Here is an 18,873-nt window from a genome sequence, read left to right on the forward strand (position 1 = left end):
AACATTCAGCCATTCAACTACAGCTAGAGGAGCACGTACCAGGAGCTTTGTGTGGTCTTATTCACAACCAAAACAAGGCTAAAGAAGAAGGAGAACTTGATGAGGCGCTTGTAGTTCATAAAGAATCACTTGAGACTTTGATTGAACAAGGTGGATTCATTAGATCTTTTTCTTGTGATTTACTGATCCAGCCTTTTGTATTTGTTCAGTTCAATCTTGTGGAGCATCTGAGGTTTGTCAAGGATCTGCAACACTTTGTATTTGAACCTGGAGGGAGCTTGAGTGTGCACAAAAGCATCAAGAACACCCTTGTCAAAATAGCGACAACATTGAAGCTTGATTTTGAAGGGTCCTTGCATAAACAGCAAGAGCCAATGGTAGTTTCTGCTGACTATAAGTTGAGATCACGTGCCAGGAATTCAATGATCAAGGCTTGTGTTTGGTATCAGTGTAGAGAAGCTCAATCAAAAGCAATCGGATCTGAAATAAACAAGGAACAAAAATTGCTTTCTCTAAGTGCTGTTTGCAATGAGATACATCTAAGGCATGAGAAGGGCTTGCAACACTATGTTTCAAGCCAGGGGAAGATATGTTTGTGTGCAAAGAAAGGAACAAACTCGTTGTTAAAAGAGCAAGGAGTTTGGAGTTGATTGATCAAGGTTATGTTATCTTACAAGGCTTGGATTTGAGGACAAATCCTTTTAAAGGAAGAGGGAATGGTGCGACCTGTATCAGTTTCAAACTCAATTCTTGGACGTCCATACATGTACCAGAAAGACAAGGGGTCACAACACAACCTAATTGGCTTAGTGGAGAGCTTGTTGGCCTTATTCATGAGGTATTGGACCTGGAGAAGGCTATGGGCCTTAATGAGGCCTTTATAAAGATAGGAATGACTATTGGCCATCATGGACGATTAGTATTCAATCTGACTGACCAGGAAATGGATGGGATGAAGCTGGTTGGACAGGAAATGAAATGGGTGATCGGTATGATCGAGAAATGGACTGTTCAAACCGAAATGGGCGAGAAATGAGTTGGAAATGGAAGATGAAGAACCTGAGCTGGAAATGGAAAATCAGGAGCATCTTTATCAATAAAATGAGCTTATGGAGGTACTTGGTCGGACCAGGAACAAGATGGATCGAGCCCAAGCAAGAGTTGTTTGAAAAAGGCCTTTATCGGCCCAAAAAGTGGAAAGACAAGCCAGCTTGGATTATGATTGGCCCAAAAAGATTATGCACGAACAAGATGGTTTAGTTTCATTTTATTTATTGTTTTATTAAGTTTAAACCAATTAGGATTAAGTTTGGTTATATTAAACCAATTAGCAATAGGATTAGGATATGGTTTTTCATAAACAGACTTGGTTTTGGTTTAGGGTTTATTTTAGTTTAAGATTTCGTTTTCTTCTTTGTTTTATATGTAACCACGAGCCTCCATGTAATTATTGAACCATTATTCAATAAAAGTAAGCTTTGGCTCAAGCAATCGTCTCTGAGGAGACTTCTCTATCTTGTTCATGTGTGAACAACTTTTATCACAATAAGAAGAGTGATCTTCTGTGACCCATCCTAGACACCAAGCAGGGTGATCCTGTGTCTCAGGAGCAGCAAAACATCCTTATAGCCTTCCACAGCTTGAAGGAGAAGACCGTCATCGTCATTTATCATCCACCCACGCCCCCTTCAAAAGATCCAGGGAGTTACAGCCTATCCAGGGCAGTACCAGAAACACATTGCCAGGAAAATTGATTTCATCAGGGATATCATTGAGATGTGTCTAGTGAAGGTCCTAAAGATACATACTAGTCTAAATCCGGAAGATATGTTAACAAAGACGTTACCTGGAAGTGCATTCGAGAAGTGCCCCGTAACGCTGGGGATCATTGCCTAAGTGATTTGACAAGTACTCCGAGATGGCACTGTTGTTTGGTCATCTCAACAAGGAGCACATGTTACATCAGAGAGCAAATTGAGTTAGAGGTTTGTTCTTGGTCAAACAACGGAGTTAACTAATGGGAAGTTTGAAGAGTAACTGAGATTCTTACGCAAGGGTTACTAGAGTCTTGCTAAACAGGTTCAGATGCTGGTTGATTGAAAAGGGTAAACTTAGTGAATCTGGATTGTTTTGCGAGGTAATTGTATGTTCTTGAAGAAGTGAAAAGTACTTACACTATTCAAGGTTGGAAAGTCTGCGTGGGTGAACTTCAGTGGATTCAGTTGGATTTTGAGTCAGGATAGGTTTGGGATCTGGCGGTACTGGAACAGAGGCAGAGTCTGGTATTCTGAAATCAGCTGGAAAGGTGAGAGTAGGAGATCTTACGAGTTCAGGATTGTAAAACAGCGGGTCAGGGCTGTTTACAGGTTCCTGAGGAATCAGAAAGGGGTTTTCATTTGTTTTGGGATAGCTATTTGAACCAGAGTGACTGGTTTGGGGAGATGGAGGCATGGTTGCAAGTCTAGGAAGCTGAAGTGCATTTCGGCGGAAGTTCTTCGGTTTGAAACTGACCTAATTCGACAAAGGTGGAGATTTGTGAGGTGTTGTCGTTTTAAGGTCTGGGCTTTGAGTTGGGCTTATGGAGTAATCATAACAAGATGGTAAATGGGATGGGCTGCATAAAAGCTCATTAAGATTCAGCTCAATATCATCGAGCTGACGAGGATAAGGTGACGGTTACAAAAGTGGACATCGTCTTCCTCAAGAAACAGAGTGAAGCGAATACAGAGAGAGAGAGTTACAAAAGAGAGAAAGCGAGAAAGTATCAGAGCGGAGGAGAAAGCTTGATCGAGAATAGAGAGATCCAGTAGTTGATCATATCTCTTGAGATCAAGGAGCTTTCTCCGGATCATTCTGCGTGTCCTCTTTGTCATCAGAGGAATCGGAGGCTGATAGTGAGTCATCTTCTTCGCAGTCACTTTGATACTCTTCTCCGAACAGTTCTCGGTAAATCCTTCTGTAATACCTGCACTTGAAAGATAGATCGAGTGAGATCATTGCTGTAGTATCAATCCGATCAATAGTGAAGTGCATGAGAGTTTTGTTCTCTCCCTACTCAGTAGGAACCGAAGACTGGGTAAACAAATTGTCTGTGTTGTTTGCGTTTGGATTCGATTCGTAAACAGTCACTAGTTAAGGAGCTACGCTATCAAACATAACTAACGCTTAGGAAACTTGATAAAGATCGAACTCAAACCTAGTCTAATGCCTTAACAGTATAAATCAATTTTAATGTTTCAATTATTTCTCAGTAAAGGACAAATCAATTGGTAGACGTCAGTGTAGAGAGGTTTCAATGTCAAGAAAATAATAAGTGACGACACATAAGTTTCATTTCAATGTGTTAGAAAAAATCCCAAAAGAAAAGAGAGCAACAAATGACAGAGATAGTGGTTTCAGGTAATCCTTCGCCAACTGAAGAACTACCGAGAAGAGAAGTGTAAACCTTGCCAAAGGAGTGTTTATGGCTTCATTTGTCCTGCAGAGTTTACAAAAATGTGAAGAGGAAGGAAATTATTAGGAAAAAGTGGAAAGTTGTTCCATAGATTTGCTTACCTCATCTTGCGAATTGTCCTCTTTAGATTGTTCACCTGCAAGATAAAAAGGTGTATAAATTCATTCAATGCAAGTTACACAATACAGTTTACAGAAGTGGTTATGTCTCGTGTTATTGTTTTTATTACCTCCTTCCTCTAGATCAGAGGTCCATAAGGTGAGGTTGTCTCTGAGGAGCTGCATGATAAGTGTGTTGTCTTTGTAAGAGTCTTCATTAAGACTATCTAACTCAGCAATGGCTTCAACAAACGCTTGCTTCGCCAAATGACACGCTCTAATGAATTCAGGAAAACATCATTCAAAAACTCCTAGCACAGAAGAGGTAAAGAGTATTTCAAAGTCTAGCTTACGGATTTATACCGTTCTAGAGAGTTCATGATCTCGTAGTAGAAGACAGAGAAGTTCAGAGCCAAGCCCAGTCTGATCGGATGAGTAGGACCCAATTCAGAGGTAGCTGTGGTCGTTGAGGCCTATATAAAAACCGCAACAATATTAGCATAAGAATAGATCAAGTAAGTGAGAGTATAAAAGAAAATTAGAGAACAAACCTCATAAGCTTTGAGTGATTGTTTAACAGCTTCATCACGATCAGAATCAAACTTAAACTCTGCCAAGTATCTGAAATAGTCTCCTTTCCTATCAAGACATTAGAAAGAAAAAAATTGATTAATGTGGCTTGAATTATATGCTCTTCGATTTGATTTTAAAGTCAGAATAAGAATTGACATCTTGTAGTAGAAAACAGTATATTCTCCTGAAGTTGCCGATGGGACAAGATGCTTATCAACGACGGCCAAAATGTCATAGCAGATCTTGGAGAGCTCATCTTCAACTTTAGGCCTGTAATCTTTGACCCTCTTTGCGTTCTCTTCATGTCCTCTGGATTCTTCTTTCTGCTCAATCGAAGAGAGGATTCTCCACGACGCTCTCCTAGCACCAATCACATTCTTGTATCCAACAGATAACAGGTTCCTCTCAGGGATTGTGAGTTCCACATTGAGAGCTTTAACTTTCTTCATTGGTTCAATCATCTCTGTTTGAACAAAATTAGGCCAAAATCAATACACAAGTAACTTGATGGTAAAATGTATTTAAAAGCGCATAAAGCACAAACCCAATGTTTAGTTACAAAAACTACAAGGTTCAGGGTCATCAGAATTTTCCATTTAAATACCTTTTTTTTGTCATCCGATTTTAAGCAGGAAACATAGAAAAATCAAAGATTCACAAATCTCCTAAAATGAAAACTTCAAAGTTCAAATTGATCTTAAAATAACATCAAACTACTTAGATGATTCAAATAACTAAAACAGTTCACCAAGAAATGGATTCTAGCGACACTAGTACTGAAAATCATGAGAGGCACCATTTTGTTTTTAAAAGCCGTACATATTTCGACAGGAAAATGAAACATAGGGCTAGGAAGCAGAGTTCGACGATTACAGATAAACTCCGAACAATAAAAAAAATACGCAAGAAGACGACGAGTAAGCTTTTGGTATTACCATCGTTTCTCTCGGCTTGTTCATTGAGTTTAGCCAAGTACACTTGCTTCTCTCTCTCCTTCTCCATAAGAAAAAAAACTATGTTACGATTATAAAAGAAATTTGGCGGTTAGGTTTCAGACAAGAGAAAGCAAAATCGACGGCTGAGAATAAGCCAAGGATAGTGGAAACCCTTAATTACTGATAATAACGAAATCCCAACCGTCTGATCTGTGAATCCACACGTATCTTATGTTCTCATTGGCTTAGATCGTGCGAATCACACTTGTCCACACTCCTAATTCCCTCTTACTCAATCAGAGAGACTGTTTCGCGTTATACCTTTTCTTCTCCCGCCAAATGATTTACCCATATTAAATTAAGGTTTTTATAAGGCTTTATTCGTCTCTGATCTGTTCACTCTCCCAATTTCTTCAGGTGATTTAATCTCTTATCTAAATGAACACATTGAAAATTTCCCGCTTTTATATATTTAAATTTTGTTTCAGAACGGCTGAGGAAGAAGATGCTCTTTCTCAATTTGATATGTCAAAGGAAGTAGGTACTCTTTCAATCTCTTTCTAATTTGGGAACTTTAAAGATTGTTGTTTGTTTGACAAAGAAAAAAAAAGATTGTTGTTTGAAAGAATTTGAAATCGGAAATCAGGAAACGGATAACCTTGTTTCGGAGGTGATTAGATTCTCAAAGTGCAAGAATGATAGAGAGTAATACAGACAAGTACAATGTTTATTTATTTTACAAAGTATTACCGCATAAACAATAATGACAGTTTCTCTTTACAAAAAAAATTTCTTATATTAACATGTCGTATTCAGACGATGACATTAGCCTAACACGTTCCTAGATCTATTCTTGACCCAAGAACCCCTCATGACCCCATAATGACCCTTAGCCATTATGCTTTTTGTCTATTCTCATTCAACACCAAAAATTTTATGCTTACGGCTTATTTTCTCAGGTGGTGCCTAACCCAAGGAACATCTTTCTCTACTTATACTAGTAGATTTTTTGCTAACCTTAGCCAACTTCTAAAGAAACAGATATTCCCAAATCTCCATTATGAAATATTTCCAAATCTTGTTCAAAACCTTTTGGAAATTTCTCCAAGGTAAATCATAGCTTGCTTAACCTCTAAGTATCCTTTAGTTCAGCTCTAAGTGGGCTCCAAGTCCAGTCTTCAAGTATGCTACACAGCTTCGATTCATGTATCACTTCTTGTACTGCTTCATGTAGTGCTTCACGACTTGTACAAGAACCCTTGAGGATTTGTTGTCTTTAGCTTCTAAAACTCAGTCGTTATTGCATTAACATTCTCCCCCTTGATGATTGAGTTTTAGAATACATCACACATACACTAACTACTTCAACTCAACCACCATGCTTCCTGTTGTACTCTGTCTTCCCTCTTGCCTTTAGGATCTCCACCAGTGACTTAGGTGATCCGCTCTGATACCAATTGAAAGTACAAGATGGTCTGATACAGAGAGTAATATACACAAGTACAATGCTTTATTTATTTCACAAAGTACTACAGCAGAAGCAATAGTGAGAATTTCTATTTACAAGAAAATGTCTTACTAACTATCTTCCGAGTTGACTAACTTCTCACACTCAGACAAATATACTAGCCTAACACGTTTCTTCTTGATCTTTCCTTGACCCAACAACCCCTCATGACCTCTAGCCCTTATGTTTTGTGTCGACTCTCATCAGACACCAAAACCCTTATGCTTACGACCTTTCTTCTGAGGTGGTGTGTAACCCAAGGCACGTCTTTCTCTATTTATACTATTATATTATGTGGCTAACTTTAGCTAACTTCCCAAGAAACATATATTCTTCAATCTCTCTTATGGAATATGATATCACTCAAATTACCCTTGAACAACTTTATCTCTCCAATAAGAGGTTCAGTTGTAGTACTTAGGGATAAAATCCACGGGGAGCATACACATAATATAATTTAGATATATTAAGATTAAACTAGGAAAATAATAATAAAGCAGTAACCAGTAAACAAGTTGGTTGTGAGAATATAACATAAAATATTTAAACTTAGGATTTTATGCAGTCAAAATTATGATGTTTAGATGCTAAGGGTGTGTGATAAACCGTCCTAGAACTCGAATGCAATAATAAGATATCCAACTCTCGCTATGAGTCTAATCAGATGGCTAAGTCTTTGTTCCAGCTCTGCATGCGAACAAGGAATGAGCGTCGATTGATACTATAGAGTGTCGATTGATACTACAGAGTGTCGATCGATGCTTGCTTAGACAGACAAGCATTAACGACCTAATCGATATGATCACTAGATGTCTAAACCAGCTCTCGCATGTATCTAAGAACCTAGCTCAGCATAATTATTATCAGGTATGAATCAACTTTTACAATTGTCAATATCCTAAGTTCATGGTTCAAGTTAGGTACTCTAGAACACAAGCAGTTAGCTCAATTCTGTAAAGGATCCTATTAAATCACCCTGACAGTTCTATGTTTCAGTAATTCATAAAAACCTTAATAAGCCCTATATTTAAGAAAGTAACTACTCATACATAATTAAGGAAAGCATAAGGATAAACTAAATGAATTGCATAAAAATATAGAGTAAGAGATATTGGAGTTTTAATACAAATCTCTCAAGGAGTCTTTGATCTTCTCTTCAAAAGCTACTGAAAACCCTAATTATTACGGTGTGTGAAAGAGATAAATAAGATGTGTGTTTAGCCTAGATGATGGCTAAGCACATATATAGTAAGTAATAAGTCGGGTAGGGGTAATCTTGAAATATGTGGTGACTTTTGGGCTCAAGTCAGTCTTGGTCAAGCCGGGCCCATCTCCTCGTGACGGTGTCGAGCGATACCAAGTGTTCAGTGTCAATTGACACTCCTTCTAATTCTCGGGTCTAGCTTTGATTTCTTGAACAACCAAGAGTTTCCTCATTCTTAAGCTTCTAAAATGCTCCATAATCTCCACATTGCTCCAAAACACACATGGACCTGAAAAGATTCTGAAACAGAATCCAAACACATATAATAGATTCTAAAAAGATCATATGGTCTAAATGTGGTAAAATCCATGGTATATCCTGTGAAAGAGGTTTGAAAATAACAGAGATTCACACAATTATTTTAAACCATTACCTTCACCTCTGCAATGTTGCAGTCCACATCAGACTGGTGCCAAATTTAGAGGCACTTCAATGTATTAGAGCTTAGCTTAGCAACCGAACCATTTATCCCTCAGCTCAGTTGATACTACATGACATATCCCTCTACTAACCTCATTTCTACAAATAGATGTGTAGGCTAACTCTTGGAAGTATGAGTCAGCTTAATGCTTGTCATCATTCTCTAATCCAAACAACAGTTTAGGCATTAGGATTGCTTGATAAATTGGTAGACACCACGATAGTGGGTTTATTTAATCTTGTTGTTCAAGTTCTAGATTTGCTCGTATTGTCTTCCTGAATAGTTGTGTGGCTCATGATCCTAAGTATCCCAATGAATCACCCTGAACCTAGCTCTCTTAATCATCAGAAAACCTTAATCCAATCAGTTACTTGTTTATTTCGCTTCTTTAATCTCAAAACTCCCATATTCTTTTAGCTTAATATTGAACTCATAAAGATAAAGTGTAAACTGCTCCTCTGGAATTGAATCTCAAATACTACATCTACACTGTTAGCTTGCAGTAGCAAAGACACAATTTTAGTGTATCAGATTCAATTGGTTCACGATTTGCCTTAACATCAGCTTTCGTTGGCTAAGAACAAATCGCCTATCTATGCTTTTTCTAGCAACCTAAAACACTTTTGATGATTAGATTAAACCTATAATCAGATGCTAAATGACCAGTTTAACACAAGCAATAAGTATAGCAATAGATAGAGATATCAAGGAATAACAATCCTATTTGTGTCTAGCTCATTGATCCATGATACCTAACACCCTAAACCTAACAAGCGACTACTCAGACATGAACAGAGAAATCACAGAGACAATAGATGAAGAAAACATGCTGAATTAATAAAGAAATAAGATAGGGTTCAGGATTCTTCTCAAGAGTGTAGAGATCCTTCTCCCTTTTGCAAAGTTGGAAATCCCAACAAATGGAGCTCTAGAGTCTGGTTTCTTATGTAAAAAATAGCTTAGAAAAATATAGAAAAACAGAAAAAGAAGTTATATGGAAGCCACTGGCGGCTAGGAGAGAAAATAGAGAGATTAGAGCAAATCCCGAAATAGGTTGTAGTTTCCTTAAAAATCTCTGCCGCTGGAACAGGCACTCGGGTTGCTCCGCTCGATCGGGAACAGCCAATCGGACTGTTCTGCGTGAAAATCACCAAAATTGCACTGTTTTCTGCGTCTTTGCTCCAAGTGGCCTATCTTCCCTCAAAGCCAACTCCAGACCTGTAATGACTCGAAAAGGACTAGGAAGACTCGATAAAAACTTGAAAACCAATTAGAAAACATATACATAATGATGTTAAAAATACCATATATCAAACATGATGCATTTTCATCTCACTCTCGTATCTCTCTCCTTCGAGTCTCGATCAAACTGTCTCTCGTTTCTTGTTGATCGAAATTACCGTTGAAGCTTTACGATAAAAATAGTAAACGACATGTTTTCTCGAAAAATATCGAATCAATCGTATAAAACGATAATGATTAGCTTAACACCATTGTAACAACTATTTGATTGGTTCCCATGTAAAAACAGCATTGCAACAATGTTGGTTTCGCCGAGATAAATTGTAAAAAGGTAAAAATCGGAAAATGGCCCAAAGAGGTTCATAACGCGATAAAAGCCCCCTTACGATTTCTAAAGGAGATAAACCCAAGTTAAATTGACAGTCTATATAATATTCGAAGAAGAATATCGAGCTGCGACTCAACTAGGTTTTTGTTATCAAGCTGCGACTCAACTAGGTTTTTGTTATCGAGCTGCGACTCAACTAGGTTTTCAAGTTTTAGGTTGTTAGAACTAGGGAACTCGCAGACAGCTCTTGCGGTCGAGGCTTTTACCTGTTTTAAACGCTCATACGTAGATTCGGAATAAGATATCCTTTGCTCTATCTTTGATTCTCGATTTACTATTTCGTCTGTTTGCGTATTTTGATATCATGACACTTGGTTTAGCAGAAATCCGGGACCTCAGAGAAAGTTAGGGTTTCCTGGCTTTCCTCCGTTTACGGAAATCGATGGTGTGATTTTTGGTCCCCACAACCGGTAATGGACCTACCCCTTGCTTCCAACGATGTGTTATCATTCCTTTGAATTAAGATAGTGAGGTCATCGGTAATGTATCTGCCCCTCTGCATCTCAGAAAATCATTTCAATCTTTTTTTTTGGATGTCGAAGAGAGGAGATAAAGAAACCAAAAACATACCGAAATTTACTTTTCAGGCCTGAAAGAGGAATCCGATCCAATGTATACCAAGCCCCCAAACAAGCAAGTTGAGTTGATTAAGGTTGTAAGTCATCTTTGGTTCCTTCAGACTTTCTAAGCTAGTGTAGATGTTATTCACAGGTGATCCACTTTGGTGTTTCCATTCAGTACACCCTGCAGTCAATAGCCTCAAAGAATAGTGCTAGAGAGTGGTTAGATAATAAGTAAAATTGAAAAATTTCATCATCGCCTTCTTCACTCTATAAAACTCAATAAATGCTCATAAAATAAAACTCAAAGCAAAACACAATATCAATAATACCTCGCTCAGACTTAAACAACACTGTCTCAAGTGTAATAAAGTCTTAGATTGGTGAAGAAAATAAATAGGAATGTAAAAATTTAACAAGGAAAACGGTATACCTTCCTTTGATGTGAGTGTCGATCAACAAAGTTAAGTGGTGATCAATACTCGTGATGCTCTGTCGACCGACACCGGCCAGTTGTGGCTGGAATATCAACTTGTGTTCCCCAGATCGATGTTGGTGTATAAAGCATCTATCTTCCCATTAAAGTCCACTGTCAACTTCTACTGACTCTCAAGAACCTGATCAAGCCCCTTCTATCTTGCTTTCTTGAGTTTCTAGTGGTGGATTCTGGTAAGAAGAACTCCCAAAAGTTGTGTTGTTGTTGTTGTAGTTGTTGCAGTAGGACTTCTGGTACTGCGAACTCTGGTTGTAATTACCCCTCTGACCATTGCTATGGAAGTTAATGTTGCCACTCTGATTCCCAGATCTCTGATTTTGAAAACCAATACCACTGATGAAGTTCACATCCTCCTCGTCGCCTTTGTCATTGTCGACATCTACAGCTTCTACATCCTCTACGAAGCTAAATTGTTTCTTGAGAAGCTTATGGACACTGTCCAGCTTGGCTTTAATTTCGTCCATGTGCTCCTTTCCAAAGACGGTACCAATTTCTTCCTTTTGAAATCAGTGTTCTTGGTGCTATTGCTAGACGCAAAGTTCTCAGTAAGTCTCACAACCTCTTCTGGATTCCTAGTATTAAAGTTTCACTCACTAGCAGTGTGTAGAGACATTTGGTATGCCAAAGCAATGCCTCTGAAGAAGGTTCTTAGCAGTTGTACCTAGTTGAATCCATGGTGTGGACAGTCTCCCTGATATGACTTGAATCTGATCCAGAAGCTTCTGAAATATTCTTCAGACTCATGTGTGAATGTAGGAATCTTGCTCCTCAAGATTTCAGCATGCACATCATCAAATAAGTTACGCCGGAAGGCGTTTTTATGTCAGTCCATGATGTTAGAGATCATGGTGGTAGCTGCTTATGCTAGTGCGAAGCATCTTTAGAAAGTGAGTAGTTGAAAAGCTTGCAAAGAAGATAGTCCTCAGGGACTCTATTGGCTTTGATAATAGAAACTATATTCTTGAACTGCTCTAGATGGTCCATAGGATGCTCATGTGGGTGACCATGGATAGGTGTTTGTCCCACTAGTGTAAAGTATGCAGGCTTCAGCTCGAAATCATTCCTCTGTAAAGTAGGAGGACAAATTGCAGATTTGTTGGCGTAGTATTGATCTGGACGGTTGTAGTTAGCCAAAGTTCTAGGTCGAGCAGCCTGAGCATTCTCCTCAGCTACAACCTGAGCATTGGTTGTAGCAGTCTCAGCATTGGTTGTAGCATTCTCAGCATTAGCAGCTGATTGACAACTGCTTCAGGCTCAGGGATTACAGTCCCCTCATCTTCTATCCTCTGACCTGCTGCATTACGTAGAGGACCCTCCTAGTTATGCAGGTCTACATTCTCATCCTGTATCAGCATAAGAGTCGCAACCTTGTCTGCTCGCGGGTTGGTATTGATTGATTTTTGTTGAGAAGTGTCGATCATTGCTCGCTAACAAGTATCGGTCGACCAAGTAGAGTTGATGTCGATCGATGATGTGCGTCTCTCTTTGCGGATTGAACGTTACAAACATGCATGATTAGGGAATAAAGGTGGTGATTGGTTTGATTGTGGCTGTAAAAATTTAGATGTAAATGTTTAAATGTGTGTAAATTGGTTGTAGCTGTAAAGTTGTTACTGTAGACTTTTTGAACATAATTTTGTTGTAGTTAAACTTGCTCTAGCTGTAAGATATAAGATGTAGATATTTTAAAATAAGATATGTGAAATATGTGATATACATATAAAATAATTATTTTTTATCAATTAAATTTTTTTTATTATAAATTATTAAAGTTTACTTTTATTTAAAATGTGATATGTAAATACTATTTATGTTATTTAAAATATTTTAATAATTTAAAAAACACTCAAAATTAAATTAAAAATATATAAATGTTTTTATTATGATTATCTCATTTATTTGATCATATAGATTTTTTTTTTTTCATTTTACAGATTCTACAGCCTATAAAAAGAAGATGTAGGTATTTTTCCCAAAATCCATAAGAAAATAATTTGATTACTTTTTTTTGTCGTAGCTTGAAAAATGAAGATAAAGCATGATTCGTAAAAATTAATAGAAACTTGATGTACGTTTTAACTTTTAAAAATAAAGCAACAACATGATTGGTAAAATTTAGTGATTTAAAAATAAATAAAGCTAAACTAGAGAGATAAAGCACAACCCATCACCCCCAAAAGCTTTTTCTCCTTGTTGCATCTGGTACTGCTGGGCATGCACCTAATAAACAAGGAAAAAAAATTAGTAATTAAAATAGAAAAATAACCTAGACTAAATCAAATCAGTTGAGTATACTGGCGATCCAATGCACCCCGGCAACGACACCAAATTTGATATCACTCAAATTACCATATGAACAACTTTACTCTCTCAAATAATAGGTTCAGTTGTAGCACTTAGGGATCAAATCCACATGGAGCGTGGGCACACAATAAACTCAACAAAATCGCAGTTAAGCTAGGAAGTATTGTGAAAGCAATAAATTAAGCAAAGCGGTAAATCAATTGGTAGTTGTTCCGACAATATAAGAGAAAATAACTAGATTGAAAATAACTAGATTCAGGGTTCCAGGCAATCATGATTATAATGTATAGAAGCTAAGGGTATGTGAATGACAGTCCTAGAACTCGAATTCTAATGCAAAAGATATCCAGCTCTTGGTACGAGTCTAATCTATTGACTAAGTCTAGTGTTCCAACTATCGTATGTAAACACGGATCGAGTCGATCGATACTATTGACTAGGTATTGATTGTAACATCCATAGGCAAGCATTATCGAACTGATCGATATTGTTCACTAGTTTCCTAGATCAATTATCGCATGTATCAAGCAACCCAGCTCAGAAGAATTAATTCAGGTAAATGTAGATCCTAAAATCTACACTTAGTATTTGATAGTGATTGAAAGTTTAATCTAGGGAAGAAAAGATGACGTTGACAACGATATCTTTAGAACACAACGATGTAATCAAATTTCAGTAGGCAAAAAAGGATTTTATTGATCAATAAGATTGAATACAATAAGGGAAACGACATCCAATGTTATAGTCGAAATCGATAAGAGAAAAGACTTACAGCAAGGTGAAATGAGGTCGATGTGTGTGTGTGTGTTTGTGTGTAGCTCTCTCTAGGGTTTTCTCCGTGTCCCTCTCCTTGGCCTTTGATCTTTCTTTATATTCCCGAGTCTCTGTGATCTCCGTAGCCGTTACCTCGATCTCAGGATCTTCCATCTCTCGGAGAGTTCGTCGTGGGCCATTTATTCGTTCAGGATCGCGCGGCCAAGACCGATATCGGCCCATTTGATATATGGACCAAAATTGGATCCAACATTTGTCCCCCAATCTCTTCTCCGAGGACGAATAGGAAAGAGATGGTTTGCTTCAATCCAATTTTCGCACGTTACTTCGCGCGTTTTTAGGTGTAACGGCTATGAGCGCCGCCTAAGGGTGAATCATTAATTTTTATTGATTCTAGCGATAGAGCCGTTAGGGTTTGTGATGTTCTATAAGTACCCAAAAGCGTTCCCCCGCGGTCTCAATCTCCTTCTTTCTCTCTTTTTGTAAGTAAGGGCTTTCAATTGCTGAATTTTGATAGGATGACTCCATCGTTCTCTTACCCTCTGCCGACGATCAAGGCCGACCGGCTCGAGGATCTTTACACGGTTCACGGCATCAATAGGGTCGTGGTTCTCGACTTGGCTTCCACGTCTGAGTCTCCGACTGCTGTTCGGGATGGATACGGTGGGGTGTATCTCTCTTTCTTTGAGACCTGTGGTCTTTTCTTCCCGATCCCGTAGCATGTCCTCGATATATTAGCGGAACTGGGTTTGTCGCTTACTCAGATGTGCCCTAATTTCTTGAGAGATGTTCTAGCACTCCTGGTCAAGGCTTGCGAGGAGGGTCTATTGTTTGGCCTCGACGAGCTTTGTCACCTTTGTCTAATGAAGCGAAACAACCAAAATCCTGGACTTTTCTTATGTCTCCCCATCCAGGACTTCAAATCATACAGGGCGTCCCGTATCGTGATCAGAACTGGCGAGAGGAGTATTTCGTCTTCAAAATCAACGAAGCATCTGTGGGAAGCTTTCATTTCTCGAGACTTCCCCGCTACTGAGTTGAGGACATAGGTGAGTTCCTCTTTGGTGCTTATGCTTATTTTACATGTGTGAATAGTTCTTGATCGATTTTTTTTGTTTTTTTGCTTTCTCTAGTTCATTCGGGCAGATCCTAAATGACCGGCAGGCTTCGGGGTTTAATCGGAGCTCTTCGGAGAGGTCTCTCAGATTGGTCATCTTTTGACCATTCTCGAATTCGAGCTGCTTTCTTGATGTCGGGTGGATCGGGCATTGCCCCGGAGATCGCAGGCGTCTCTGAGGATGAAGCGGAGCACTCTCAGGAAGATGTAGAGGCTCCCTCTAGCCATCTTCCTTCTTCTGACAGGTTGGACAGACAGCATGCGAGGAGGTCATCGTTTCGTACCTCTAGGTCGGCGTCGGCGGGCAAAGCCCCTAGCGGGCTACCTCTTATCCCAATTCTGGATTCAGATGATGAGGGTGCCCCCGGAGGTCGGCGATCCTATGTTCCCTTGAGTCCCAGCTTGCAGGACAACTCCGTTGATGCGAGCCATAAGCGGCGTCGATCGTCGAAGGCCGTTATGCACGAGCCGTCTGGTTCTGAGCGAGAATCGAAGGGGAGGCTCGTTCTCAACGACAATGGTCTTTTATCTATGGGCCAAGGTGATCTTGTTTCTCTCGCTCGTCGTACGAGGTACGTGGATTGTTGCCCTTCGTCTCTCGCTTCTCCTGATGAGTAGGGGGATTATGCCAAAGTGGTCGTCGCGGGCTCCAAGGTTTGTTTCATTGAGATATATGTATTTCTGTTAGATGCGCTAAGGCACTAACTTCGAGGTTTCCCCTTTCCTGGTAATGGAAGCTTTCAATGGGTTTGCCGTGACGATGGAGGATCGCATGCGTGCTCTTCACAGCGAGAGTGAGGTGGAGAAAAGAAAGGCTGAGGTCCGGAGGGTTACAGAGGAGCTTCGGACGACCAAAGAAGAGCCTAGGAAGAAAACTGGAGAGGCGATGATCTTGAGGGACGAATGGAAGAGGGATCGCCAGGAGAGGACGGTCTTTGAGATCGAGGTCGCTGCCCTCAGGACCAAGGTTGTGGAGCTCGAGGCTGATCGTGACCGGGATGTCCGTAGGGGTTCTTGCACTGCTCGTTGTGAGATCGCTAATGGCTTCCGAGAGGTTCTAACTTCTTTGGAGAAGAGATGGGTTGATAAGAATAAGGAAGTGTCCGCTGAGATTCAACTTCACGAGGTAGTGGCCAACCTCGATCTGCTGAATGAGATCAAGGATGAGGGGCTGGTTGTAGACGATGAGATCGTTCTCCTGAAGGAGATGGAGAAAGATTGCGAGGCCGTTGCTAGTTCGGCTGCCGTTCCGGACTGGTCGGTTGAAGGTCTGGATCTTCCTCAAGTTTTCGAAGATTCGATCGTCGGTGATGAGGATGCGATCTCGTCTACTCGAGAAGAAGCTAGCTCTTAGGTTGTCTTCGTTTTTTTTTTCAATTTTATTATTCATATACCGGATCCGAGCGATATTTTCTGTTTTTATCTTTGATCTTGTGCTTTTGAATGGATAATTATGATTTTTGGAATATTTTTTTTTAACGATTTTATCCCTCCTTCCTGTTAAGATCCTGCGGTGCCTTTGCCCTTTATAAAGTTTCATTTCGTTTGGTATCGATTTCACGTTTCGAGCAAGGTTTACTTTTTTTCCTTTATTGATATGTCGTCGAGAAGAATGAATTCCCATGAATCCGAAAGGGTACGAAGCCAAAATGGGAGTGTCGGCGCGGAACGAATTCGTTCTGGTGACGTGAGCGAAGTGCTTACAGAAGTTCTTCGCGAGGAGACCCGACTTTCCCGAACTCCTGCAAGTGGTGAGGGGAATGATCTTGGAGGAGGAAAGGCGGTGGTTCGTACGAACTCGAACAGTCGAACGGCTCGGAAGGACGAGATCGTCCTCCGAAGAAAGCAAAGGTGACTGGTACCGATCATCGTCCCGGTGTCTCGGGCGATGGTATTGTTGTGAAACCGTTTCATTGATAGTTTTCTCATTCCAAAGATTGTCCGATTACAGAAGATCCGGATAGCGTTGCTCATCTGGTCCGGCATTTCAAGCCGGTGTCCGCTCCCTTCTCTTCGAAACATGACAGAGTGTGGCGCCTACGTTAAGATGGCTGTCGCGCACGCTAAGGTCGATTTTCCGATATTCACGATGTTGACTCCTTGGTTCGTTTCTCTACGTACTGATTCATCGTGTTCCAGACTATGGATACTAATAACGAGTTCACGGCCACCTTGGAAAAGCGTTTGCAGGATGTTCCTCGTTCCGACGAGCTTTATGAGATTAAGAAGGTCGTTCGGGAGCTAAAGCTCGGTTTGAATATGGCTCAGGATCGGTCCAACGGGTAGGGTTTCGGTTCTCAGGTCAGATCTGGCAAGATCAACGTCGTTGTTTCTCGATTGCGTGGTTCCAAAGGTTTGATTGGGATCCATGGTTGCGGTTAGGAAACTTAGATCGGTTTCTTAGCAAAGATGTTTTTTGTTTATCTACTCCACAGTCGGCGCCAAAAAGTAGATCCTAAAATCTACACTAAGTATTTGACAGTGGTTGAAGGTTTAATCTAGGGAAAAAAGATGATGTGGGCAACGATAACTTTAGAACATAACGATGTAATCAGATTCCAATAGGCAAAAATGGATTTTATTGATGAATAAGATTGAATACAATAACAGAAACGAGATCCGATGTTAATCGATAAGAGAAAAGACTTAAAGTGAGGTGAAGTGAGGTCGGTGTGTGTGTGTGTAGCTCTCTCTAGAGTTTTCTCCGTGTCCCTCTCATTGGTCTTCGATCTTCCTTTATAGTCGCGAGTCTCCGCGATCTTCGTAGTCGTTACTTCGATCTCCGGATCTTCCATCTCTCAGAGAGTTTGTCGTGGGCCTTTTATTCGTTCAGGATCGCGCGGCCCAGACCGATATCTGCCCATTTCATATATGGACCAAAATTGGGTCCAACAGTAAAGACCTACTTTCGCAGTTGTTTAATATCCTAAGTTCAGAGTTAGAGTTAGCTACACTATAACACAAACAGTAAGAACAATTCTGTTGAAGGAAATCTATTAATTCACCCTAGCAATTCTATAGTTTTGTCTAATCCATAAAAATTAATTAAACCATAAATCTAACAGAGTAAACTACTCTTACATAGCAAAGCAGTTCATAGCAGAGGTCTGAATAAAATGCATAGATAATAAAGTAGAAAACAATGGAGTTCCAATACAATCAGTGAAGGAGTCTTGGATCTTCTCCAATCTAAAAAAACGTAAATAGTTTTGCTGTGTAAAAAGTAGTAAAAAGTTTTTGTATTGCCCAAACTATAGCAAAACACATAAATACTAGTTAAAAGTCGGGCAGGGACAGTCTTGTAAATATGTGGATCTTTGGGCTACAGTCGGCCACGAATAAATCGGTCCGTCTTCTCGCATCGGTGTCAAGCGACACCATGGGATCGGTGTCAGTCGACACTCTGTCTGAATATCAACTGTAATACCCCGCCCTTCGGGATAAAATGGCCGAGAGTGTAAAAGTCAGAATCTGAAGCCAAGCTTTTGGGAGTCTACGTATTTGTAGGAATGTTGAGTTTTGAACACATGAAACTTGACATGATTCGAAGAAAATAGAAGATTGGTCGAACATCAACTTGGTGGTCGAATCGCGGGCGATAAGGATGGATCGAGAAGTTTTAAAGTACGAGGTGGTCGAAGAATTGATCGTGAGTGAACTATGAGTCGAATAAGTTGCTCGACCATAGTTAGAACATGTCTTAGATTGATCAGACAGACGTTTTGGAAGCATCACGTTTT

The 18,873-nt window shown here is 39.8% G+C and overlaps 1 protein-coding gene across 1 annotated transcript; it reads right to left on the minus strand.

Annotated features, from left to right (window-relative positions):
• Positions 1–254: 254 nt before the first annotated feature.
• LOC106403457 (14-3-3-like protein GF14 omicron) lies at positions 255–7,630 on the minus strand. The gene is made up of 5 exons (XM_048761808.1): positions 5,061–7,630; positions 4,282–4,588; positions 4,104–4,191; positions 3,916–4,025; positions 255–3,829 (listed from the first exon to the last, which is right to left on the minus strand). Exons 1-5 carry the CDS (start codon positions 5,125–5,127, stop codon positions 3,616–3,618), a joined length of 786 nt encoding a protein of 261 aa, XP_048617765.1. The 5' UTR covers positions 5,128–7,630; the 3' UTR covers positions 255–3,615.
• Positions 7,631–18,873: the final 11,243 nt, after the last annotated feature.

This window comes from Brassica napus, chromosome C6 (assembly GCF_020379485.1).
Source record: "Brassica napus cultivar Da-Ae chromosome C6, Da-Ae, whole genome shotgun sequence".
Classification (NCBI taxonomy): Eukaryota; Viridiplantae; Streptophyta; class Magnoliopsida; order Brassicales; family Brassicaceae; genus Brassica; species Brassica napus.